The sequence below is a fragment of the Scyliorhinus torazame genome, chromosome 2 (genome assembly GCF_047496885.1).
Source record: "Scyliorhinus torazame isolate Kashiwa2021f chromosome 2, sScyTor2.1, whole genome shotgun sequence".
Lineage (NCBI taxonomy): Eukaryota > Metazoa > Chordata > Chondrichthyes > Carcharhiniformes > Scyliorhinidae > Scyliorhinus > Scyliorhinus torazame.
This window is the reverse complement of record NC_092708.1, coordinates 96,218,392-96,245,756: the sequence shown is the minus strand read 5'-3', so window position 1 is coordinate 96,245,756 and position 27,365 is coordinate 96,218,392. Positions and strand designations below refer to the sequence as shown.

The 27,365-nt window shown below is 43.0% G+C and overlaps 2 protein-coding genes and 1 long non-coding RNA gene across 5 annotated transcripts in view; 2 read left to right on the top strand and 1 right to left on the bottom strand.

The window, feature by feature from the left end:
- psmd14 (proteasome 26S subunit, non-ATPase 14) overlaps positions 1-15,541 on the top strand; it is a 194,576-nt gene extending 179,035 nt beyond the window's left edge. For all 3 annotated transcript variants that reach the window (XM_072474372.1, XM_072474380.1, XM_072474391.1), the window contains exon 11: positions 15,103-15,541. In XM_072474372.1, coding sequence (XP_072330473.1) covers positions 15,103-15,201 — 99 coding nt within the window. In that variant the 3' untranslated portion in view covers positions 15,202-15,541. The remainder of the gene's footprint in view (positions 1-15,102) is intronic.
- Positions 15,542-19,266: 3,725 nt separating this feature from the next.
- On the top strand, positions 19,267-24,118 carry LOC140389815 (T-box brain protein 1-like). Its single transcript, XM_072474358.1, has 6 exons — positions 19,267-20,017; positions 20,465-20,619; positions 20,855-20,976; positions 21,246-21,404; positions 21,851-21,912; positions 22,431-24,118. The coding sequence occupies exons 1-6, from the start codon at positions 19,338-19,340 to the stop codon at positions 23,284-23,286; spliced, it is 2,034 nt and encodes a 677-aa protein (XP_072330459.1). The 5' UTR covers positions 19,267-19,337; the 3' UTR covers positions 23,287-24,118.
- Positions 20,293-23,091, bottom strand: LOC140389831 (uncharacterized). The gene is made up of 2 exons (XR_011934488.1): positions 22,933-23,091; positions 20,293-21,388 (listed from the first exon to the last, which is right to left on the bottom strand). It is a non-coding gene; the product is annotated as an uncharacterized lncRNA (long non-coding RNA).
- Positions 24,119-27,365: the final 3,247 nt, after the last annotated feature.

Sequence of the window (27,365 nt, the reverse complement as noted above, 5' to 3'; positions counted from 1 at the left end):
AACAACATCTGAACATAGACATCCAAAATCTTACCCTCCCCTGACAGGACCCTGTCCATAAGTGAAGGCAATAGCACTAGGGGAAATGAAGGAAGCTCCTTGCGTAAAAAATGGTGCACCTGAAAGTACCTGAATTCATTTCTTCTTGGGAGCTGGAACCTCTTTATAAATTTGTCTGGGCCAGCAAACCTACCTGCCAGAAACCTTTCCAATCCCTCCCTCTCCCATGCCCGAAACAAAGAGTCTAAGCCAGGTGGCACTAACCTATCGTTGCTGCAGATCGGAACCAGCAGTGACATGGAACCCAATATAAAGTGCTACCTAAACTGATTCCAAATCCTCAAAGTGGCTATCACCACAGGACTCAGAGAGAATCTAGCAGTGGAAAACGGGAGTCATGCAGTAACCAGGGGCCTCAGTCCTGACCTTATGCACGAAACCGTCTCCATCTGTCCGACATAGATGCCGGATCCTTGAACAACCCCTTACCTGATCAGTATTTGCAGCCCAGTCATAAAATAACATACACATACAGTGCAGAAAGGGGCCATTCGGCCCATCGAGTCTGCACCGACCCACATAAGCCCTCACTTCCACCCTATCCCCGTAACCCAATAACCCCTCCTAACCTTTTTGGTCACTAAGGGTAATTTATCATGGCCAATCCACCTAATCTGCATGTCTTTGGACTGGGGGAGGAAACCGGAGCACCCGGAGGAAACCCACGCAGACACGGGGAGAACGTGCAGACTCCGCACAGACAGTGACCCAGCAGGGAATCGAACCTGGGACCCTGGCGCTGTGAAGCCACAGTACTATCCACTTGTGCTATCGTGTTGCCCAACAGATTAGGTAGTGCCAATACCCCCCTCCCCCGACTGCCTATCCCTTTGCAAAAACGTTTAACGATTCCCGGCTTGAGTAACTGTCAGTGTGGAGTCTGCACGTTCTCCCCGTGTGTGTGTGGTTTTCCTCCGGGTGCTCTGGTTTCCTCCCACAGTCCAAAGATGTGCAGGTTAGGTGGATTGGCCACTCTAAATTGCCCATAGTGTCCAAAAAAAAAGATTAGGTGGGTTACGGGGATAAAGGAGATAGGGTGGAGGTGTGGGGTTTAAGTAGGGTGCTCTTTCCAAGGGCCGGTGCAGACTCGATGGGCTGAATGACCTCCTGCACTGTAAATTCTGTGAACCCGAGGAGTCTTACCAACCCAAACAATAGCAGATATCAATTTATTAACCCTGCTAAAGAAAGCCTTAGGAAGGAAGATTGATAGATACTGGAACAAAAATAAAAATCTTGGGAGAATATTCATCTTCACCGTCTGTACCCTTCCTGCGAAGGTCAGAGGGAGGGCATCCCACCTTTCCAAATTGGCTTCGTCCCATCCACCAGACTTAAAAGACTGGAATGAGGCCCAGTCATGGGCCACTCAGATTTTACGATACCAGAAGCTAGTCCAGATCAGCAGCCCTCCCCCGGGGGTTCACCGAAAAATATTCACTCTTGCCCAGATTCAGCCTGTACCCCAAAAAGGGGTCAAACCTCCTGAGCAACTCCATTATCTCCCCCACATGGAGAGTGGGTCCTTGATATATAATAACAAATCGTCCGCATTTAGGGACACCCTATGCTGTCTCCCCCACCCTCTATCCCCCTCCATCTGTTAGATGACCTCAATACAATGGCCAGCGGCTCGATTGCTATGGCAAACAAAAAGAGACAATGAACACCCCTTCCTTGTACCCCTGGTCAGGATATAACCTGATCTCCGGGCATTACTTCGCACACTTGCGGTAGGGGCCCTGTAGAAAAGCCTAATCCATGATATAAATTTTGGCCTGAAGCCAACCCGCTCCAGGGTCTCAAAGAGGTACCCCCACTCAAGCTTCTCCACAACCATCAAAATAATCAACTCTGGTTTGGTCTTTGGGGAGGGTGACAATTCAACATTTAAAAGTCTCCTCATATTGGCCGACAACTGCCGACTCTTAACAAATCCAGCCTGCTCCTCCAAAATCACCCCAGGTAGGCAGGTTCCAAACACATTGCCAACACCGTAGCCAACAATTTAGCGTCAACATTTAACAACAAAATAGACGGATACGACCCACATTCCATGAGATCCTTGTCCTTCTTCAGTATCAAGGAACCCGATGCCTGTGCTAGTGTGGCTTGCAACACGCCTCAGGACACGGAGTCATTAAACATATCCAGCAGAAGTGGGACCAACTGACCAGCAAACCGTTTGTAAAATTCAATGGGGAGCCAATCCGAACACGGTGTTTTGCCTGTCTGCATTAACTGCATACAGCTCATGATCTTCGGCCCAATTGGCATCTCCAACTCCTGACATCTTTCGCACACAATCTTTCCGGGGCAGCACGGTAGCATTGTGGATAGCACAATTGCTTCACAGCTCCAGGGTCCCAGGTTCGATTCCGGCTTGGGTCACTGTCTGTGCGGAGTCTGCACGTTCTCCCCGTGTCTGCGTGGGTTTCCTCCGGGTGCTCCGGTTTCCTCCCACAGTCCAAAGATGTGCAGGTTAAGTGGATTGGCCATGATAAATTGCCCTTAGTGTTGGGTTGAGTTGTGGGGATAGGGTGGGGGTGTTGACCTTGGGTAGGGTGCTCTTTCCAAGAGCCGGTGCAGACTCGAATGGCCTCCTTCTGCACTGTGAATTCTATGATAATCTTTCCTGCTCAACCCCTAGAAAGGTCAATCCACCCAAAAATTGCTTCATTGATGAACCCTTCTCCAGGGGTCTCCAGACTCGTACAACCCATGGTAAAAGACCTCAAAATACCTCATCAACCTTCTCTGGGGCAGAAAGCAACCCGCCACCCAAGTCCCTAACCTGTACTATCTCCTGGGAGGTAGCCTGCCATCTCAGCTGGTGAGCCAGCAGATGATTGACCTTCTCCCCATACTCATTAACAAGCCCCCCTTGAGCATTGTAGCTGACTCACTCACTGCCTTGCCCATTGACAGTAACTCAAAATCCATTTGCAATTTTTTTCTTTCTGCCAATAACTCCATTGTCGGTGCGATCGAGCACTGACGGTCCACCTCTAGAATGGAGTCCGCCAGCGTCTTGGATTGGATTGGATTGGATTTGTGTATTGTCATGTGTACTGAGGTGCTGTGAAAAGTATTTTTCTGCAAGCAGCTCAACAGATCATTAAGTACATGGGAAGAAAAGGGAAGAAAAGAAAATACATAATAGGGCAACACAAGGTATTCAATGTAACTACATAAGCACCGGCAACGGATGAAGCATACAGGGGTGTAGTGTTAATGAGGTCAGTCCATAAAAGGGTGATTTAGGAGTCTGGTAACAATGGGGAAGAAGCTGTTTTTGAGTCTGTTTGTGCATGTTCTCAGACTTCTGTATCTCCTGCCCGATGGAAGAAGTTGGAAGAGTTAGTAAGCTGGGTGGGAGGGGTCTTTGATTATGCTGCCCCGCTTTCCCCAGGCAGCGGGAGGTGTAGATGGAAGCGGGAGGTGTAGATGGAGCTGGAGGTGTAGATGGATTTGCATCTTCCAGATTTATCCCTATGCACCTTATAGAGATTATCTCCCATCTAATAACCGCCTCAGGGCTTCCGAGAGCGTGTAAGGCAGGGCCGCCTCATTCTTGTTGAACTGACAGAGAATACACACTTAACCACGAGCAATGCCAGGTGGCATGGTGGCGCAGTGGTTAGCACTGCTGCTTCACGGCATTGAGGACCCAGGTTCGATCCCGGCCCCAGGTCACTGTCCATGTGGAGTTTGCACATTCTCCTCGTGTTTGCATGGGTCTCATCCCCACAACCCAAAGATGTATAGATAGGGTAGGTGAATTTGCCACGCTAAACTGCCCCTTAATTGGAAAAAAAAGAATTGTGTACTATAAATTTATTTTTGAAAATCCACGAGTGATGCCGTGTCCAGTCTTCACGGAGTCACTGAGAACAGCTCGGCTCCAAAATCAGATCCACAAAATGCAGAGCATGATCCACTATAACAATCGCCATGTACCCCGCCCCCCCCCCCCCCCCCCCCCCCCCTTTCCTCACCAGGGAGAAGAGACATACTCACAACAAAGAGATCAATCTTGGGGTAAACCCGATGGGCACAAGGGAAAAAAGGAAACTCCTTGTTCCTCTGTTCCATGAACATCGATAACCCCTTTGTCACCCCTGATGGATTCAGAGACTTGGGACTCAACCTGTCTAGCCTAGGATCCAAAACACAATTGAATTCTAACCCCCCCCAAAAAGCATAATTGGCTGATGTGAATCAAGACCTGGGATTGATGCCAGCACCTGAATGCACACACATTCACACATTGACCAAACCACTGGCATGCACGCCAACAACCGCAGAAAAAGCCACCCCATTATAATCAACACAGCGCCCTACAATCAAAACACGAGTGATGTACCTGCCCCACCATCCCTTCCACAGCCTTGTTTGATCCTTGATTTTCAAATGGTTCTCTTGTAGAAAAACCACATCCATAAGACCATAAGACGTAGGAACAGAATTAGGCCATTCGGCCCATTGAGTCTGCTCCACCATTCAACCATGGCTGATATGTTTCTCATCCCCATTCTCCTGCCTTTTCCCATAACTCCTGATCCCTCATTAATCAAGAACCTACCTATCTCTGTCTTAAAGACACTGTGATTTGGCCTCCACAGCTTTCTGCGGCAAAGAGTTCCACAGATTCATCACCCTCTGGCTGAAGTAATTCCTCCTCATCTCAGTTTTAATAATAGTCCCTTCAGTCTGGCTGTGGCCTCTGGTTCTGTTTTTTTGTACCAGTGGGAACATCCTCTCCTCGTCCACTCTATCTAGGCCCTTGTAAGTTGCAATAAGATCCCCCCTCGTCCTTCTAAACTCCAATGAGTACAGACCCAGAGTCCTGAACCACTGCTCATATGGCATCTCTTCATTCCAGGGATCATTCTTCTGAATCTCCTTTGGACCCTTTCCAAGGCCGGCATATCCTTCCTTCGAGATGGGGCCCAAAACGGTTCACAATACTCCAAATGGGGCCGACCAGAGCCTTACACAGCCTCAGAAGTACATCCCTCTCGACATGAATGCTAACATTGCATTTGCCTTCCTAACTGCTGACTGAACCTGCATGTTAACCTTAAGAGAATCTTGAACTAGGACTCCTAAGTCTCTTTATGCTTCTGATTTCCAAAGCCTTTCCCCACTTAAAAAATAGCCTATGCCTCCATTTGTCCTACCAAAGTACATAACCTCACACTTTTCCACATTGTATCCCATCTGCCACTTCTTTGCCCACTCTCCTAGCCTGTCCAAGTTCTTCTGCACCACCTCCCCTGCTTCCTCAGTACTACTTGTGCCTCTGCATTTCTTTGTAACATCTGCAGACTTGGCAGCAGTGCCCTTAGTTCCTTCTTCCAGATCGTTAATGTACATTGTGAAAGGTTGTGGTCCTAACACCGACCCCTGAGACACACCACTTGACATCAGCTGCCATCCTGAAAAAGACCCTTTTATCCCCACTCTCTGCCTTCTGCCAGTCAGCCAATCCTCTATCCATGCCAGCATCTTACCCTTAACACCATGGGCTCTTAACTTATTTAACAGTCTCCTATACGGCACCTTGTCAAAGGTCTTCTGGAAATCTAAATGGATCACATTCCCTGGTTCTCCTTTGTCTAACTTCCTTGTTGCCTCCATCTAACAGATTTGTCAGACATGACCTCTCATTGACGAATCCGTGCTGACTCAGTCCTTTTTCATCATGCACTTCCAAGTACTCCACAATCTCATCTTTAATAATGCATTCTAAAATCTTACCAATGTCCAAAGTCAGGCTAACTGGCCTATAATTTTCCGTCTTCTGCCTACCTCCCTTCTTAAACAGAGAGGTGTTACATTAGCCATTTTCCAGTCCTCTGGGAACCTCCCTGCCTCCAGTGATTCCTGAAAGATCACCACCAATATCTCCACAGTCTCCTCAGCTACCTCCTTTAGATCCCTGGGGTGTAGTCCATCCAGTCCAGGTGATTTTTTTCAGTTTCCCAGAACCTTCTCCTTAGTGATGATCTCTGCTCCCTGATTCTCCTGAAGTTCTGGTATCCCATTGGTGTCTTCCACGATGAGGACTGATGCAAAAACTATTCTGTTCCTCTGCCATTTCAAAGTTTCCTATTGCTACTTCTCCAGCCTCATTTTCCAGTGGTCCAATGTCTATTCTTGCCTCTCTCTTACCTTTTATCTACTGAAAAAAAGCTCTTGCTATCTTCTTTTATATTACTCGCTAGCTTAGTAATGTAAAAGAAGGCAAGAGTTTTCGCCTGCGTGCTTCTCAAATGCGCAAACACCCTGGACCTCTTTACTGGGGCATTTAACCCCCTCACATTCCAAGTTATCAACCCGACAAGCTGCCTCTGACCCTGCCACCCTCCCGACCCAGAATCAACCATATCCCCCTTGTGAGGAAATCCAGCAGTGCCCCAACCTGCTCCTTATCCAGATTTTGATGAAGCCTAACTATTATCGCCTGTGATGCTCCCCAGATCTGGGCTTGTGCCTCAGCGACCAATGAACCCAGTCTAACTCAGGATGGGTCAGAAAGACCCCTCCCCACCAACATTCCGAACATCTTGGACATATAGTCCATGGAGTTTGAGCCCTCCAGGCCCTCCAGCAACCCAATGATTCTTAGGTTTTGACATCTGGAGCAGTTTTCCAGATCATCAACCTTAGTCTTTAGCTCCTCAGCCAACAATGCCATTTCTGACTCCAGGGAGACAATCCGATCACTGTGGTCAGATAACGCCAGCTCCAACTTCTGTACCATCGTCCCTTGTACCTCTATTTGCCGATCTTGTTCATGGCTGCCCAAATTGGGGTCAAAGTCTTCTCCAGATCCTGAGTGACCGCCTGCTGCTGCTGTTTAAATTCAGCTATCAAAAATCTAAGCAATATCTCAGTGGACCACTGAGGGGCCAACAACACAGCCGCAGCCTCTACCATGTTCTCTCTGATGAGGTTCACGGAACCTCTGAGTCTGACGACGATTCCTTACCTGACTTCTGCCTTGTGTTATTTTTACCGGACATTACTCATATGAGGGGATCTTATTCCATGAAACGACACCAATTTCTTCCAAAACATCACCCATAAACCGGGCAAAAAAGACCAAAAACAATGTACCCTGGCGGGAGCCACCGCGTATGTGATTGCTCACCACATAGCCACCACTGGAAGTCAGCACTGAAGTTTTTAAAACCAGCCCTGGCACAGAACTGAGGGTTTTATTTGCCCACCCCTGCTAGGTTCTTTGACTCTGCACTCTGTGGGCATTCACAATGTACCTCCACGAGATCTTGTGGATTCATCAGCTGTACAGTGGAGTTTTTCTTTCTTTTGCTGTTCTGCTTCCAATTCCGCAATGGTGCTTCTTTTAGACAATCCACCTCTGTCTTCACATCAGATACCTCCAGTCAGGTCAAAATGTTGCTTCTTTAATTTTCCAGCTTTTGGATTTATGCTGCAGTTTCTCTTGAGGTTTGGGGTTTTTCCGTTCACTATCAACAGATTTTATGTTCAGTCCAATCAGTCGCTCACAAAGAGGTTCTGGGTCTTGATGGTTTAACATTAAGTATTCATTGATGACCCATTACTACATACATAGCTTGGGCTATACCCTGTATATATGAGCTAACTCCATGATTGCTCCTACACAGGTGTCTGTCCAGCCCACAGCTGACTCTAGTCTTAGGTCATATGTGAATTTACATCACACTGTGGGATGGTACTCTTTCTCAGTCGCACACTACCCTTGCTATGCCAGATACCCTTGTACTATAGTGATCAGCTTCCTTGAACCACTGTAGTTCATGTGATGTAGGTACATAGAAAATAGGAGCAGGAGGAGGCCATTAAGTTCGTGGGGACCTGCTCCGCCATCCAATATGATTCTGGCTGATTGTCCAATTGTCCGTAACCTGTTCTTCTCCCCATCTCCTTTGATCCCTTTAGCCTCACGAGCTATATCTAACTTCTTGAAAACATTCAATGTTTTGGACTGCATCCTGTGATAGAGAATTCCACAGGCTTACCATTCACTGGGTGAAAGAATTTCTCCTCACCGTAGTCCTAAATGAATTACCCCTGCATCCTTAGACTATGATTCCTGGTTCTGGACTCCCTGTCCTCCCTGCATCCACTCTGTCTCACCCTGTTAGAATTTTATAGGTTTCTATGAGACCGACACTCTTTCCCCCCCCTCCACAACCCACCATTCTTCTGGACTCCAGCGGATATAATCCGAACCAACGCTATCTATCCTCATACGTCAGTTTCGCCATCCCAGGAATCAGTCTGGTAAACCTTCTCTGTACTCCTCTGGAGCAAGATAAAATATTTCTAGAGGAGGCCATTTGGCCAGTGAGTCTGCACGACCCTCCAAAAGAACAAAGAAACGTACAGCACAGGAACAGGCCCTTGGGCCCTCCAAGCCTGTGCTGACCATGCTGCCCATCTCAACTAAAATCTTCTACACTTCCGGTGTCCGTATCCCTCTATTCCCATCCTATTCACGTATTTGTCAAGATGCCCCTTAACCGTCACTATCGTCCCTGCTTCCACCACCTCCTCCGGCAGCGAGTTCCAGGCACCCACTACCCTCTGTATAAAAAAACTTGCCTCGTACATCTCCTCTAAACCTTGCCCCTCGCACCTTAAACCTATGCCCCCTAGTAATTGACCCCTCTACCCTGGGAAAAAGTCTCTTAACTATCCACTCTGTTTATGCTCCTCACAATTTTGTAGACCTCTTTCAGGTCACCCCCTCAACCTCCTTTGTTCCAGTGAGAACAAACCAAGTTTATTCAACCTCTCCTCTTAGCTAATGCCCTCCATACCAAGTAACATCCTGGTAAATCTCTGCACCCTCTCTAAAGCCTCCACATCCTTCTGGTAGTGTGGCGACCAGAATTGAACACTATACTCCAAGTGTGGCCTAACTAAGGTTCTATACAGCTGCAACATGACTTGCCAATTTTTATACTCAATGAAGGCAAGCATGCCATATGCCTTCTTGACTACCTTCTCCACGTGTGTTGCCCCTTTCAGTGACCTGGGGACCTGTACACCTAGATCTCTCTGACTGTCAATACTCTTGAGGGTTCTACCATTCACTGTATATTCCCTACCTGTATTAGACCTTCCAGAATGCATTACCTCACATATGTCCGGATTAAACTCCATCTGCCATCTCTCCGCCCAAGTCTCCAAATGATCTAAATCCTGCTGTATCCTCTGACAGTCCTCATCGCTATCCGCAATTCCACCAACCTTTATGTCGTCTGCAAACTTACTAATCAAACCAGTCACAATTTCCTCCAAATCATTCCTCCAAAAGAGGACTCTACCGTACCCACTCCCCCCACCTTATCCCTGTAACCCTGTGCATTGATCATGGTCAATCCACCTAACCTTCAGGTCTTTGGACTGTGGGAGGAAACCCACGCAGGCACTGGGAGAACGTCCAAACTCCACACCGTCATACGAGGCCGGAAATGACTCCAGGTCCCTGGTGCTGGGACGCAGCAGTGCTAACCACTATGCCAGCGTGTCATGTGCACCCACAGTACGGTTAGGAAGGGAGCTCTAACGACATTGACATCGACCATTCACTGTATATTCCCTACCTGTATTAGATCTTCCAAAATGCATTACCTCACATTTGTCCGGATTAAACTCCATCTGCCATCTCTCCACCCAAGTCTCCAAACGATCTAAATCTTGCTGTATCCTCTGACAGTCCTCATCGCTATCTGCAATTCCACCAACCTTTGTGTCGTCCGCAAACTTACTAATCAGACCAGTTACATTTTCTTCCAAATCGTTTATATATACTAGGAACAGCAAAGGTCCTCGCACTGAACCCTGTGGAACACCACTAGTCACAGCCCTCCAATCAGAAAAGCATCTTTCGATTGCTGCTCTCTGCCTTCTATGACCTAGCCAGTTCTGTATGCATCTTGCCAGCTCCCCTCTGATGCCGTGTGACTTCACCGTTCGTCGTTTAGGAGTCTGGTAACAGCGGGGAAGAGCTGTTTTTGAATCTGTTTGTGCGTGTTCTCAGACTTTTGGATCTCCTGCCCGATGGAAGAAGTTGGAAGAGTGAGTAAGCCAGGTGGGAGGGGTGTTTGATTATGCTGTCAGCTTTCCCAAGGCAGCGGGAAGTGTAGATAGAGTCAATGGATGGGAGGCAGGTTCGTGTGATGGACTGGGCGGTGTTCTCGACTCTCTGAAATTTCTTGCGTTCTTGGGCCAAGCAGTTGCCATGCCAGGCTATGATGCAGCCAGATAAGATGCTTTCTATGTTTCATCTGTAAAGGTTGGTCAGAGTCAGTGTGGACATGCCGAATTTCCCTGCATAAAGGAGTTAAGAATATTGGATAGTATGGGGAAATAAAGTAGTACCGTTTAAGATAGGAGAAGTCTGACTAAGAAGAACTACAAGGAATACAAATACAGGTTTAGAATAGATTTATGTTAACACATTAAAATGTGGTGAATGGAGTTGGTGAGCTGTGAGTGCAATAAATGTGGGAATATGATGTAGTGACAATGAAATAAATTATTAAAATGGTGAAGATTGGGTGCTTAATATTCAAGGAACCAAAGGGCTCAAAAAATAAGGAAGGAGAAAAGGGAAGTGGGAGTGGCAGTACTGATTATGGAAAATATTATCATGTAGGAAAAGAGAGGATTTCCTTGAAAGGTCCAGGGCAGAATTGAGTTGAGAAACAAAAACAGTACACTACTAGGATGGTATTCTATAGGCCTCTCAAAAAATGAGCGAGAGAGAGAAACAAATCTGAAGGGAAATCACAGAGATGTGCAAGAACAATGGAGTGGTGATATTGGGGATTTTTAAATACACAAACATTGATTGGGATAATATGAAAGGAGAGAGAGGAATTTCTGAAATGTGTTCACGAGAACTTGCCTAATTAGTAGTATGTTCTGGAAGAATCTGCCTGAAGATTTGCCCCTGGAAGAATCTGCCTGAAGATTCACACCCCTTGCAAGAAGCTGCCTGAAGATTCACACTCCCTGGAAGAAGCTGCCTGAATATTCAGCCCCTGGAAGAAGCTGCCTGACGATTCTCCTCCTGGAAGAAGTTGCAGCGCCAGGAACAATACTCCTGAATGCTGCTGCGCAGACAAAAATCCATGTGGTTGATGCCCCATCCATCCACTCCTACATGTGGTGTTCTTGGGTCTGGTCGCTGGAGGCCTCCATATTCTCTTTGGATTTCTGCGAACTGCCCCAGGCCTCCTTCAGGTAAAAGCCAACATTTACATGCCACGTTGGTCCAGACGTGCTGTGGACAGGTGCGATTTCCTGCAGGTGGGGGCAATTCCGGTCGGGCCATCATCTATATCCCATTCACTGTATGCAAATTGCTTTCGCGCCAGCATCTGACAAAAATGGCAACATGATGGTCAAGAATGCAAGATAGCAGCATCCTTTTATACCAGCATGAAACCAATTTTTCAGCTACCGCCGCATTGTCCCCCTCGCCTGCCATTAAACTTGCTGCGGGGGAACCAGAGAATTGTGCCCATTGAGTGCAAAAACAGGGCAAAAACTTTCATAAAGCTTTGGTTAGGCCACATCTGGAGTGTTGCATCCAGTTCTGGAAAGATATGAAGGTCTGTGAGATGGTGCAGAGGCGATTTCAGGAATGAGGAAATTTAGCTACCAAGTTAACTTGGAGAAGCTTTGATGATTCTTCTTGTAAAGGAGAATGAGGTGAGATTTGATAGGGCTTTATACAAGGTGATGATAGGGTTAGATAAAATAGACAAAGATAAGTTCCCATTAGTTGATAGTGCAAGGTCTATCAGACCCAGTGCAAGGACTAGCGGTCACAGATGTAAAATTTTGGGCAAGAGATGCAGAGGGGAGTGTATTGAAGAACATTTTTTCACAGCAATTCGTAATGACTTGCTGCCTACAAGTGTGGTGGAAGTGGAGACAATCAATAATTTCAAAGAAAATTGGATGAGCACTTGAGGGAAATAAACTTGCCGGGTTACGGGAATGGAGTGGGGAAATGGGACAGACTGGAATGCTCCACTTAATGGGCCCAGTGGCCTCATTCAGTCTTGTAATTATTCTGTCTCAATTCATGATTTTAAGAGACATAGCAGTTTGTGGAAATCTCTACACTCAATGGTGGAGTATATATTCACTGACAGCAACTTCAAAATTTTGCATGATTCTGTGCATGTTTGAACTCCGTGAGTGGGGCAGCACGATGGTGCAGTGGATAGCACTGCTACCTCACGGCGCCGAGGTCCCAGGTTCGATCGCGGCTATGGGTCTCTGTCCGTGTGGAGTTTGCACATTCTCCCCGTGTTTGCATGGGTTTCGCTCCCACAGCCCAAAGGTTAGGTGGGTTGGCCACTCTAAATTGACCCTCAATTGGAAAAAATAAATTGGGTACTCTAAATTTTTTTTTTTTTAAATGTTTGAACTCTGGAAGTTGCTATCGGTTTTAGTGGAGTAATAATGGTGAATGTTGTTAGTTTCGTCATCATCCAAGCCAAAGAATTTAGATTTGTTTAAAAAAAAGAGACTTGTATTTATGTAACACGTTTCATAACCAAGATGTCCCCAAGAGCTTTAAAACTTATGGCATACTTACGTTTAGTCATTGTTGTAATGTAGGAAATGTGGCAGCCAATTTGCTAGCAGCAAGGTACCAATAACAGTGAGCTAAAGATCAGATTTTTTTCCCATCAGTGTTAGTTGAGGGATAAATCGTGTTCCGGTGTGACATCTGTAAACTCCACTTGAGGACAGATAGGGCCTTGATTTAGATGGCACCTCTGCTAGCGGAATATGAGGTAACCTAGATTATGTGCTCAAGTCTTTGGAGTGGGATGTACCCACAGCTGTCTTACTGAGGCGGCAGTGCTACCACTGAGCCAAAACTGGCACTCCAGATAGAGCGGTGAGAACATGGATCGTGCTGTGCATGGAAGTGGTTGAAGCAGATAACTTTTCATTTAAGATGCCACTTGATGTGGACATGTAGGAGAAGGGATAGAAGAATATGGGGCAAGCACAAAGAGGTAGTTAGAGTGTGGGAGAATCTGGTGGAGTATGAACACTGGCGTAGATCAGTTGGGATGAATGGCTTATTTATGTGCTGTAAATTCAGTGTGTTTCTATGAACCATGACGTCTGGCTGTCTATTTCCCTAAATGTTTTGCTCTTGCTCTGTGATGCCATGTTTCATGTTGAGCTTCTCCAAGCTGTCGTTGTCATAGATTCTGCTTTCTAGAACCCAGCGCAATTTTTGTTTTGACTTAATACACTGATGAACGGTCACTCGTTTTCCTTCCTGACTAACTAATTCAGCATGTGTGGTGATCATGTTGTTGAATGTGCATCCCGGGAATACTTCAGTTTCCATCGTATTGGTATTATTAGCTCAGAAACCTAGAGGTTGAAGCAGCAGAAACATCTAGGACCTCCCATATCATGCAATTACCACACAACACAAGATTCAACGGATTCCTTCCTTCCTCCCTAACCAATTTTTCTTTTTCCTTAAAGGTTTATTAGAATCATTGTCATCAAACTCAAATATCATACATTCACCTCAAATATAATTTTAGAAAAGCTACATCTCAAGGTTGATCCTCCGTTGAGGCTAACCCCTGGATTCCAATGTATTTTTGACAGTCCACTAATCTGTCACTACTGAACTCCAATTGATACTGTGATAACTTGCATAATTGCCCCAGGAAGATAACAAATCAAAATAACTTGGCACACTAGTCCACAGGCAAGGTACCAAGTAAACAGGTTTAAACAGTATTTAATATTGAGCAGCTAAAATTAAGTTAATTAAAGGCAAAATATAAAAATGAAATTCAGTACCTATGGCCCTGTCACTTTAGCTGTTGTCTTGTCTATCGTCATTGGGGTCAATACCAAATGAACAGAAACCCAGAACAAAATGGTTAAGTACTTTTACTGACAAATATTGTGTGGGAGGAAAAGCTAATTATTCAAAACATTAATAGTCTTTGGTGAATTCTAAACCAGTGGTTGTCAAACCTTTTTGGCTTAGGGAACTTTTTTCAAATGGATTTGTAATCATCGACCTCTCCCCTGTCTGAATAATAATATAAACTTCTTATACATTACATTCTAAATGTAATGTTCATCAGTGGTTTGTTAAATAAACTTGCATTAAATTTTGCCAAATGTGAAAACTTTTATGTTACTTTCAATTGAAAGGTAAAAGGTCATTCTAATTTACGAAAAATGTCTCGAGTACTTCACATGGCACTCCCCTGTTCTTCCTGGAGTGGGATTAGGTTTGGTGGTTCCTTTTGGGAATGCTGGCTCCAGTTATCACTCTATCTCCCGTCAACTCACTGCACATCTGTTGAAAGTTTCAGGGTTCTTTTCCAGTGTCCACCTGGCAATGGCTTATCAGGATCTCGTTATCAAGTAAATTAGATGCTCAGGCTTCACATCAAACTACCTGGTGAGCAACTTCTCACTTGTGCCACTTGAGTGGGTGAATTAAATCAGCACACAACCAACAGCACAAACCCTGACCTTTGCCAGTGAAGCCGTGTGTCCCATTAACATTATTTTGCAGATCTCCTTGAAAGTCTCTGCGTATCCCAGATTGAGAAGCACTGTTCTAAACTGTAATCCAGTCTGTGAAATCTGGATCCATTTGAATCCCTCCTCTATATTGCTGTCAGAGATGTAATCTGTTATCTAGAAGCATGAATGTTCCTTTTCTAATCCAAAAAATAAAAGACCTTGATTTTTATACTTTAATTGCTTTGTTTGTAAAAGCTGTAAAACAGTTGCACTGTATGAAACTGGTCTGCTAACATGTTATTGAAAAATTGAGGCATTATATGCCCTGTTCTAGATGCCATTTTAGAGTACTTGAAATGTAAATGTTACAATATAGGTGAGAATCTAGTTAAGTATGATATTTTCAGAAAAGTATTGCTTTGCTTGAAAAATTACCTATTTGTTTGATTACTTCTATCCTTGATTATTTCATAGGATCCGAAACGCCATTTGGAGGAGCATGTGGATGTTGTGATGACTTCAAATATAGTGCAGTGCCTAGCAGCCATGTTGGATACAGTTGTATTTAAATAGTGAACTGTAATATTATTAAGTACTGATGCATTGATATATTTTCTTTTATTGTATAGTTTATATTGAATGACTTGTAATGCCGAGGCTGCTAAAGGCTTTACTTATCAAAAGCATAAGACATTCGGCAACATGAGCTGTGAGCAACCATGCAGCACCTGCCATTCTTGCTTTTGAATCAGTTTAAGAAGGTGGATCCAAACCTATTTCCGTCTTACTTTTCCTTTTTGTAAAAAAAAATGAAGGTTTGATCTTCATATCTAAGTTTGATTTTTGGTATTTTGTTGACGTCATTTTCAATTTGTAGATCTCAAACTATCAATAAAATAAAGTTAGATCTGTCTTTGTATTTGTACTGTAACTCGTCTGCCATGAAAATCAGACTTGTGCTGTCTAAAACAGATTCCGTCATTTTTTAAGACTTCAAAATGAAGTGCTGCAGGGTTTATAAAGCGCCAAACCTCAATCAGGCACACAAAAGGAGTATACATTTCTCTGAGCTTTCCTGGTTTATTAAGAGCTGTTCAGCTCTACAGAGGTAGCACATGTCTAACACCTCTAGGGTCGTAGCTGTGAATATGGCAGATGCTAAGGTCAAACTAGAATCTCGTCTGTGAAGAATGACATTTCTCAACCAACTGCTTGGCACAAAGAACATTAAGGTACATTAACCCACTAATTCATGAATAAGAGACGCACAAGATTTTTTTGGGGGGAAAATGTTATCTGTAGTGATTAACCTTGATACAATCCAGCCATAACTTGCTACGATTGGCAACTCTGAACTATGATACTGCGACCATTAGATAGGATCATATTTTAAAATTGATTGTACCACTTAGTAACAGCTTGATGGATTTATATTTTCAGGAAAAATTCTAGAGAAATAATTCTTTAAATTTATCTTTGAGTTACAAGTCTCACACTCTCAGTACCGGTTACACTCCTGCATGATCTAAACATTTAATTATTTATTCTAATATTGAATTTACTATTTCTGCCTGGAACAAGGAACAAATATAGCGATCAGTAATTGAAATGCAACTCCAGGAAAACTGTAGATAATCATTTATAAGATCGCCAGATTTCGTCACATTCGCCATCATTATTATCAGAGGTGTTTTAACTGGAGTAAAAGCCAAAATTCGGAAGTAAAATGACAACTTCACTGGGAATGTAATTTTTGTATTTAATGATCCACTTCTGGGTAATCCACCGGCTCTTTGGAGATTGGAAATCTATGCATTCTTGTTGATGAAATCAGTTATAAGAAATTTGAGTTTTTCCTTACCGTTTGAAGAATTGTTTTTCAAAAATTACAGCCGACTATTTTGGAGGTAATCGTGAAAAGAAGAGTATTTAGTGGTTAACTCTGGTTGGTGTATTTTTCCAATACTACTAGACAGCTCAGCAGCAGTAGTGTTCCGAACATGGGACGGAGACCTCTCGTACACATTTTCAAGCAGTGTCATAAGAGTTGTTGAAAATCCAATTTACCATATGTTTTATGTTAGCTATGCTGCAATTTCTGATCTTAAAAAGACTGCATTTTACTAAATACAATCTTGCAATCGGTTTTCATTGCGTCTATTTCGCTATTCGTAATGATAGTATATGTTTTGGTATTATAAAGCATAGCTCCCCCCACCCCCAAAACATGGTATAATTCGCGAGTGAGAAAATAGTACAAAATGTAATTAGAGCCAAGTAGACACATGGCAGCAAATGCTACTTGCAGAAAATTCTCATTCATTTAAACCCACTTGCTCTTCCTTCAACTGTTATATGTACTTAAACTCTTAAATCACTCGAGTTTAAGTTGGAATGTATTCATCTGTATATTGTAAGCCAAAAGCAAAGCGACAGTTGACAAGAAATCACGTTGAATTATTCCTAAGAGTTGGTTGTCTATCAGAATACGGTTTCCTTCACTTTAAAATGGTGAGGGGTAGCTGATTTAAGTTTACGGACCAATAAACGTACTGGGTGTCTGGGATATAATAGCCCAGAAAAGTTATTTAAACTCAACCCTGACATGAATTTAATCCCACAGAAATTATGAGGGCGATCTAAATCTCCATTATGGAACATCGTGCTTGGTATTGAAACAGGATCACCAACATTATTGACGTTTCTAAATAAATCTCCTAAATGTTTAATTCATTTTGTTTGACGACCGTTGTTTTCTTTATCATTTCCACACTTTTCAGTCTTTTTTTGTTAGCTGTTTTTCATCTTCAAAAATGGCTGGGTCTTGCAGTTATTAATTTAACGATGCTAAGTGCTTGTAAATACTACATTTTCGCTCCAGTAGGAAAATCAAGCTTATCGTGGAGCTAGTGAACTCGGAATATCATTTTAGCGATAAAAACTGTCAGTGTCCACCATATCACGGGCTCTTTCACACAGAAAAATAATTGGTCCTTTTCAAGCTGTGGTGCGGAACATCACGGGGGAATTCTGTTATTCACGAGGAATAATTATTTAAAAAGGCCATTTTCATTGAGTGCAAGGCATCCCGACTCCCAGAAGGCAGAAAACACATAGGCAGATTGAACCAATAATATTTAGTAAAATATAGACAATGTGAAATTGTTTCGCTGATTGCATTCAGTTCATCTCAGAAAAGCTGATGTGCACCAACTAATCATTGCAGCTGCCTTGTATATTTTGCATGAATTTGAGTGAAGAAAATACTTCGGATGGGTAATTTGGTATAGTTAGTGTAGATTAGAAACCTCACACCAATGATACTTTGCAATAAGGTTATTGAAGTCGTGATGGCTGACAGTCTAGAAATTGTGCATAAATCGGATATTCATGAAACAGATTAAATCCCTCATTTGCTTGTGAAACTAATAATTTGCAAGGGATAATTAAACCTGTTTTATCAGCTGCTATCGATAATGTATCGCTATTTGCATGCACTATTGTGAATTACTTTAGAGATGTGTGTTCCAAATCGCTGGGAACGCGTGACGTTTATTTTAACAATGCAACCCTTAAGTAGCCTTGAGGATGTATCAGGTATAACAAGTTTATTCCCAGTGCTTTTCCCAGGTCATTAGAAAGGAAATGAACCGAGCGCACTTGCAATCATGTATTTAGTTCTTTACGTTTAAACATTATTTTCTAACTTCACAGTTAGTTAATATTTAAAGGATCAGAATGTCCTCCATGTGCTGAAAACATTGAATCATTAATATTAGAATCTCCGGATTTGTTTGCGATATGGCGCCCGGTATAACTGAAGTAATCGAATACATAAATGTTTTTTAAAAAGTCAAATTGGCCGGTTGATACTGTTCGGTTATATTTTTGCGCTTCATGAAGATCAGGATTTTTTAAAAGCTCACGACCATTAAAAGACACCCAAATGCATCACTGTGCTTCATGCAAGTCTTAAATATTTCAACGACGATCTCTTGAAATTCACATTAGCTAATGCGATATGTACCATTGGAGTCATACTATAAATTATTGTACGCAAGTATCGTTTGAACATGGATCACAAAAGGTCTGTAATATTGTTGACTTGCGAGAGCATCGTACTTGAAATAATGATTATTCCCCTATTTATTGTTGGATACTTTTCCTGCAACTGAACTATCTTGTTTAACTAGGTTTTGCTATCTAATCTTTAAATAAACAGTATTTCGGCAATACAGATGTGCAAAAACAAACTCTGAAACAATTTTAATGGGCCCTTATTCTTTGCAGTTTAACCCAATTGTATTCAGAGACTCTTCCTGGCTGTAACACTGTCCAAAAACAGGGGGAGGGAAGGTTGCTTGTTAGTAACACGCAGACTGCCTTTCTAAAATGAGATCATCTTGCAATTTGCCTTCATTGCCATTAGGACTCAGGTGATTATCCTAATTAATGTCTGTCTAATTAAATTACTGTCAGCAGTGAACCAATAGCAAGAGCTGTTTCATTAGCTGTGCAACCGGGAAGATCAAAAGTGAGTCCTTCCTTACTATTGCAAAGTGTCAATTGGCCAATCGTTTTTTTTTGGGGGGGGGGGGGAGAACTAGCACAAGCCTTTGTGAGTGCTTAAAGAATTGCTTTCAAGCGGGTTGGGTTTTTGCATCTGCTGTTGAGGGTTTCTATAGGGTGAAGCGATTACTTATTAAGCTATGCAGTTGGAGCACTGCTTATCTTCATCTATAATGCTCTCCAAGAAATTTCTGAATGTGAATAGTACTTATCCCAACAGTGAGCTTGCTTTACACGATCCCATTATCTCGGCCAGTGACAACCTCGAAAGAAGTTCACCTCTGAAAAAAATTACCAGGGGGATGACGAATCAATCAGAGGCAGACAATTTTCCTGACTCCAAGGACGCGTCGGGGGACGTCCAGAGAAGCAAGCTCTCTCCTGTTTTGGACGGGGTCTCTGAAATTCGTCATAATTTCGATGGATCAGCAGCAGACAGATATCTCCTGTCACAATCGAGCCAACCACAGCAACCGACTGCTGCTCCCAGTGCTATGTTTCCTTACACTGGCCAGCATGGACCAACACATCCCGCTTTTTCTATTAGCAGTCCGAGCAGGTATATGGCTCACCATCCTGTGATCACAAATGGAGCCTACAATAGCATTTTGTCCAATTCTTCTCCTCAAGGCTATCCGGCCACTGGTTACCCATACCCACAACAGTATGGACACAGCTATCAGGGAGGACCTTTCTATCAATTTTCTTCTGGCCAGCCAGGACTGGTTCCCGGCAAAGCCCAGGTGTACTTGTGTAATAGGCCGCTGTGGCTTAAATTCCATAGGCATCAAACCGAAATGATCATCACGAAGCAAGGCAGGTAAGTGGACTTTTTCTAAACACTACACTATCCTAGATAAGAGCGAACGTTTACTGACTGCAAAATGGCAAACATTAAATCAAAAGAGACGCAAGACACCGTCTATTTCTTTGGGCTGGTACGAAACCGGATTTTCTATTTCTACGAGTCTGGAGACTGGGTATCTTTATAGTAAGAATTTATGACTAGTCCTCAGTTCCTAAAACTTCTAAAATTCATTTTTATTCAAGGAGTTAAATGTACTTGCTCATAAATAATGCAATTTTACGCGGAAATTGGAAGGAACGTCAAGGGGTTTTATTCTGCCATCTCACTTTTATTTCTTAGCAGAACATTAAGAAATTGGATTACACAGAAAAATACAAGTTGATGCATAACAAGCCTAAACACATCCCTATTTTAATATGTCCGATTCATTTATTTTGATAAATGTTCTTTCTGTTTCAGGCGGATGTTTCCATTTTTGAGTTTTAACATCTCTGGTCTAGATCCGACTGCCCATTACAACATCTTTGTTGACATTATTCTGGCTGATCCCAACCACTGGCGATTCCAGGGAGGAAAATGGGTTCCTTGCGGAAAAGCGGATACCAACGTACAAGGCAAGTTGTTCAACGATCTGTCCTTTCAATCAGTGACTGGGACTATTGTTGAGTCTCAATGATTTCGGAAATCGCTTCCCACAGTTGCCTTGTTTTCCTCGATTATCTTTAACATTGAACCTGGTGCGTTTAACGGCTTTGCAGTTTTACAATCTCGTGTTCCAGATTAGAGGACATGCTTCTAGTAAAAAAGATTTAACTGGATATCGGTTGTGTTTCTGGATGTCTTCTCTAGGTAACAGGATCTACATGCACCCAGACTCGCCAAACACAGGTGCTCACTGGATGAGACAAGAAATTTCCTTTGGAAAATTAAAATTAACCAATAACAAGGGAGCATCAAACAACAATGGTCAGGTAACTGGCTTTTTGATGCAATTATGTTCTTGTTGCGTGCGTTTTTAAAAAAAAAAATAATAATTCCGACGATAACCCAGGATTTAAGATTTGTTTAATATACTGAAATCCAAGTGAGTTTACATTCCTTGGCACAAGGACGCTAGTTTTGACGAGATGTTGTATGACAGCTTAATAGCTCAAATATATGGAAAGTGAGTTTGCTTATCTGGCCGTGGGTCTTAAAGACAGAAAAATGACGCGTTTCCATGTCGTTTTTTCCCTGACAGATGGTGGTTCTACAGTCTCTACATAAATATCAGCCACGACTCCATGTAGTTGAAGTGAATGAGGATGGAGCGGAGGATTCGAATCAACCCGGCAGGGTTCAGACCTTCACTTTTCCAGAGACCCAGTTCATTGCAGTTACAGCCTATCAAAATACAGATGTAAGGAGCAAACTGGAAATGCAAAGCATATTATTCAATTATTCAACTTTGTCTCAACTATGTTGTAAAATGCCTCAATTTGGCATTGAATGAAACATTAATCTTAATACACACTTGACGACCTTTCATAAGTTTAATAGTGTAGTAAAAGATGACTTGTGGAAATCATTGCATTCCTGACTTTTTAAATATTATATTCATTGGCAGAGTTTGTAACGCAAGAGAATCCTACTCTGAACAAAGACCGTAATATAACCGTGGTAGCCTCTGCTGCACTGCATGCCACAAATACAACTTTCTTGTACGAAGCGGTGACTTTTTCGCCGCGATTTTCATTAATATTTTATGAAGCTGTCTGCACATAGTTTGGTTGCTAAGAAACTGGAATGACTAGCTTTTAAACAAACATTGTGATGCATTTCTCTCCCGAAATTTATATTTAACAGATCACACAGTTGAAAATAGACCACAATCCCTTTGCCAAAGGATTTAGAGATAACTATGATACGTAAGTTTGTGCTTCAACTTAAATTTGCAGAATGGATGGAATGACTTTCTGTTCACGTCTACGTTTTAAATTCTGTGATTTTTTTTTTTAAATTGACTGTCCGGATGTTTTAAATCAGGGCACTTTTAACTGGTGGTGTATAAATAGTGATGCTTAATTACAGCTGTTGCTTTCTGAATATTGGTCACTTTTAAAAATAATTCTGTTTTTCATAAAAGTTAGGCATGTCTGAGATGAAGGCAGATTACTACTCGTTTTGTACTTTTTTTTAAACGAAGTGCCCTTGAAAATGTTGACGGCCCATATTACACCGTCTGCCGCAAGGTGCGTGCGTCTTCCAGGAGACCAAGATATAAACTGGACGCTGATTTAAAGCTGCTGTTATGACTTTTTAACTTTTAAGCCTCTTGTGCACTCCAGTAAATATTTATGTTCGTGAAAGAAAATTGGGAGTTGGTTTCCCCCCCCCCCCCCCCCCCCCGCGTTCACTTCTCACTCAAGTCTTCCTTCCTTTTTAGGATCTACACGGGCTGTGAGGTTGACCGGCTCACTCCATCCCCGAGTGACTCTCCCCGGTCACAGATTGTGCCGAGCAGCCGCTACGCTGTCACCCAGTCCTTCCTGCAGGAGCAGTTCGTTAATAACTACGCCAAGGCGCGCTTTCACCACGCTGGCCCCGGGGCCGGAGGCGGCGGCGAGCGGAGCGTCCCCCACAGCAACGGGCTGCTGTCCCCGCAGCAAGCCGAGGAACCGGCCGCCCCGTCCCCGCAGCGCTGGTTCGTTACTCCGCTGCAGCAGCCGGCCAACAACCGCCTCGACTTCTCGGCCTACGACACCGACTTCGCGGGTAACGCCATCCTGTCGTACGGGGTGGGGGTGAAGGCGCTGCCGCTGCAGGCCGGCACCCGGCCCCTCGGCTACTATCCCGACCCGTCCGGCTGGGGGGCTCGCAGCCCGCAGTACTCGTGCAAATCGAGCTCTGTGCTGCCCTGGGCCCGCGGGGCCTCCACCAACTCGTACCTGGAAGAGGCGGCCGCGGCAGCAGCGGCGGCTGCGGCCGAGGGATTGGGCCCGGGCTCCGGTCCCGGCTCCGAGCGCTCGCCCCTGGCGGCCGCCGCCGAGGACACCAAGCCGAAGGAGCTGCCCGACTCGGCCTGGATCGAGGCGCCGTCTTCCATCAAGTCCATCGACTCGAGCGACTCGGGCATCTACGAACAGGCCAAGAGGAGGCGCATCTCGGCGGATGGGCCCCCGCCTCCGGCCCCGGCCACTGAGAGCCCGTCTCCCCTCAAGAGCGAGGCGCTGACCCCCAGAGACTGCGAGAAAAACTGCGCCAAGGAGATGGCCTTTTACGGCTTCTACTCGCACACTTAAAGCCTCCCGTGGGAGGGGGGGGACAACACCCGCCTGGCTCGGAAACTGTCCTTCCTCCTCGGAAATGCCAAAAGCCAAACCTGCTGGTGCCAACATTGAGTTTCGTTTGCTGCACAAAAAGATGCCCATTTACTCCCCCTTTGGTTGTGATGGTGCCTGTGACCATTGGTAATCCCGGGCTCGGATGCACAGGCCGGTGTTTTTGTTTTAAAAACCCTGTCAGTGTTTTAATGTGATAATTAATTATAAAACTGTGAAGTTTAAAAGCCGTGCGTTCACCTGTACAAACCTATCTTCCTCTTTTACCCCCCCCCCCCCCCTCGTGTATTTCAATTGAAATTTGGGTTTATGTAAATCGTGTCTGTACAGGAAACTTTTATTCAATTCCTATTTGGCCAACTTTTATAGTTGGGAGTAAGCCAGTTCTATCTAATCACATGTACAGATTATTTTAAACGGTAGATCAGTGGCATTTTGCGTTATTTACCCTCGGGTGGTTCGAATTATAGAGTCAGATTTTAATGCATTCTTTTTGTAGAAACGTAGACATTTTAGAGTTTAATTCCTGAAGTTGCTGCCAAGTTGTTTAAATGACAAGAGTTCCTCTCAGAGAAAGTATATTATGGTCTGTTTGCAATAGGGGCTGGGGTCTATGACGCTTTTCAGGGTTGATATGTACATTTTGTCTATTCTGTAAAGATATTATCGTGCTTGTATATGGGTCTACATTCATCCCGTTGCAGTCTGTGAAGTGAATGTCACAGATACTGTTTTTTTTTGCCAGTTTGTATACATCCATGTGCAAAATGAAATAATAAAGTATTGAATCTTTGTCGAGCCTTGGAAATATTTTATTCGATCGTACAAAATATCACTTAAGGTAAATTCTAATTTAGTGTAACAAGTTTGTAAATCCCCGACATTTTTATTAACTGTTTTGACGCTATGAGCCAAACCACAGGTGTTAAATGCAGTTGGGTCGTCGTGAATTTCTTGTGCGTACAAATGACAATACATTCCTTTTTACGATTTGTATTTTGATATTCAAATGGGGTGGGGAGTAGGAAAAGATGATTCTCAGATGATTGCTAATGATTTAAACATTGGAGGAATTTACTCAATATTTTTGAGCCCACGAGAGCATGAGGTTTACATCGTGTCTACTGACACACGTCTATAATATTTTACTTAGCAAGCTGGTACAATATTAGTGCCATGTTCATCGTCTGAAAGGCTCATTACGCTTTTGGGTAATGAACTTTTAATGTTTCCATTCTTTTTGGAACTATATGCAACGATTCACCAGTTGCTTACTTCATTGCCTCGAACTTCGCGTAGTAATTATTCACTTCCACCAGCCGAACCCAAATGCCATTTAAATCAAAATTCCTGTAATTTATGTGTCACGCAAATCAGTATTCATTTAAATTCCTCCGTTTCAATGTTTCCCACGTCCGCTTTAATCGGTTCCAGGACTGTGGTAAACTTTTCGTGTGCATCATTTAAATTCATTAAGCAATATTTGCCTTGTTTTTCTTCCGTTTTCGATTCTGCTCCTGTTTTGAACGAAATATATTTGTACAGACGGAATTTTTTACATTATGCACAATTTTTAATGTACATCAAATACCCGTTAGAAAATAAATCTGATTTCCCTATTACCCGCAACAGGCTTTGTGCGTTTGATTTATTCGGAAATATCACGTAATATTTCCAGCCACTAATATCTGTATTTAACAGAATAATAGAAATCATTCCTGTTTTATGAAGATTTTCGCATATTGCCCAAAATTAAACCTATGCATGCTTATTGATGTTTGTGGATTTAGTAGTTTTTAAGCTTTGGTGGAGAATTATTTCTCTGAAAACGGCAGTTGGAAATGTCCTTTATTACTTTAAAAGGCGCACTAATTAGTTGTACCTTTAACGATTAACTCCATTGGTACCTTTTTTTAAAATGTTGATTCGCTTGAACTTAAAAAAAGCAACTGAAAGATGTAAAATAACTCTTCGACTGGAAGTAGTTGATTTATGAAATGCAGCATCTTCGAATAACCTTAACTGAAACACAAAAAGAACACATACACAGATACCATAACTAAATGGGCAAATTACTAACCGGTGTTGTGATTAAGTAAAATCCTTCCTACAGGTCTGGCACTGGGTCACCTCTGAATAACTTGTGGAAAAGGTGATAAATTATATTTTAAAGTGAACAAGTATTTAACGGCTCTAACATGTCATTTATACCGGGAATATGTTCAGTAACAAAAATTAATCCTGAGAATGTTTTAACTTTTAGCTACGTATTCTGATAAGTGCATCGATTGACACAAGTGTACGTGATCCGTATAAAGAAGAAAAATGACTTTTCATTAATCTCTTGTAGGATGCAATGCTTAAATGTTGAGAACACAACTACAAACTCGGATCAGGACTGCTCATCAAGTGTCCGGGTTACTTTTGTGCAGTTTTCAAATTTAAGTATATCTAATCTTTGAACGGTTATATTTAATAAATAAAAACAGTAAATTCTGGACACAGCAGATTTGGCAGTATCTGCGGAGCGAGAAAGAGTTAACGTTTCCAGTCTGTATGACCCTTGTACAGAATATTTAATACATGATGATGCAAACTTAGATTTCAGCCTTTTCGGTTGATCGTTAATTATTTTCCATTATGTTTGGGTTTGGGTTCTGTCAATAAGCGACCAACACCGTCAAATCTAACAGATGTTTAGTTGGATAAACTTGAAACTGAAACACCGAAATAGCTGATTATAAATATTTAATGCAGGTCAGCCTGAAAAAACAACGACCCCACATCTGTAAAAAAAAAAAAGTTGTAGGATTATCCGAGAAGGGGAAATGTTGGTTGACTTTTTTGGTTAATTTCGCGTCACACTAGAAGCGGAGTTGGTCTTTTAGATATCGATTTACTGTACTATACAGGCTAATTGTCTACGGCCGAGTAACATCTCTCGGTTTTTTTTTAGAAGTGGTACCCACAAGTACACACTCGGTCAGATTGCGACATTCCTCATTTGTCTATGACGCGCTACCTAAAGCGAGGAATTTCTATAACTGTCATCGTCTTTGTCAGGATATTTGTAAAAAGGTTGGACCCACCAGCTAACATCTCCCATTTCCACAATTAGCGTTCTAAACAGCGTTGTAGCCTGCCATCCATCTTTCGGCAATTTGTAAGCAAGATTGTACATTCGATGCTAAACTTGGTAATGAACCCGATTATATTCGTAGCTTCTGGTGTGAAGGCAGCAAGGGAATGAATTCCCTTGAAAATACTGAAACAAGGCTATTAGCTGGAAGCACCTTATTAAATCTACTTTCTCGATTTAAAACATAGTCTCCCACCATGAGAAGAGATTGGGTTATGGGCAAAGACAACAAAACAAGGACATTTCTCCCCCCAAATCTTCGCAGGTCCAATCTCGTCGCCTAGCGTGGAGAATATTAACCCCCTCCCCATCTGTATCAATACCGATTCTCGTTCGATTGTGTGCAGTGTTTTAATATTCACATACTGAATGACAACATTACTTTTAACATCTCCAGTTCATTTAACTTGGTGCCACCGGCCTCACCAAATATACAACTCCGTTTTATTCTTAACTAATTAGCCTATCTACATACCGCACATTACTTTTTTTTAGTCTATTGTTCTAACAAGTACATATCCCGTCAAAATATTCGAGCGACTTCAAAGCAATCTTCTGAGCCATCTATTTGTATCTGGAGGAGTTTCAATTGCCAGATACGAAATGCACAATCTACAAAAGAAACCATTCATTTACTAACAAAGAGTACAAACATTCGGGATTCGACGTGTATAATGGGGCAATGCTGGAGGCTCAGACTAAAACCATGCTTCTTACCAGTACAAATTCCTGATGCATCTCCAACGGGTGCCATCCTAAATGTTAGGGTATTAACTTGAACGATTATCAAAGGGCAGGAATTCCATCCGCCGGCCTGGTCTAACCTCCCAGATATTGCTGGTGGATAAGGTTAATGGTTAATTGCGGCCAGCAGTACAGTTAACCCAATACAAAAGTTTAA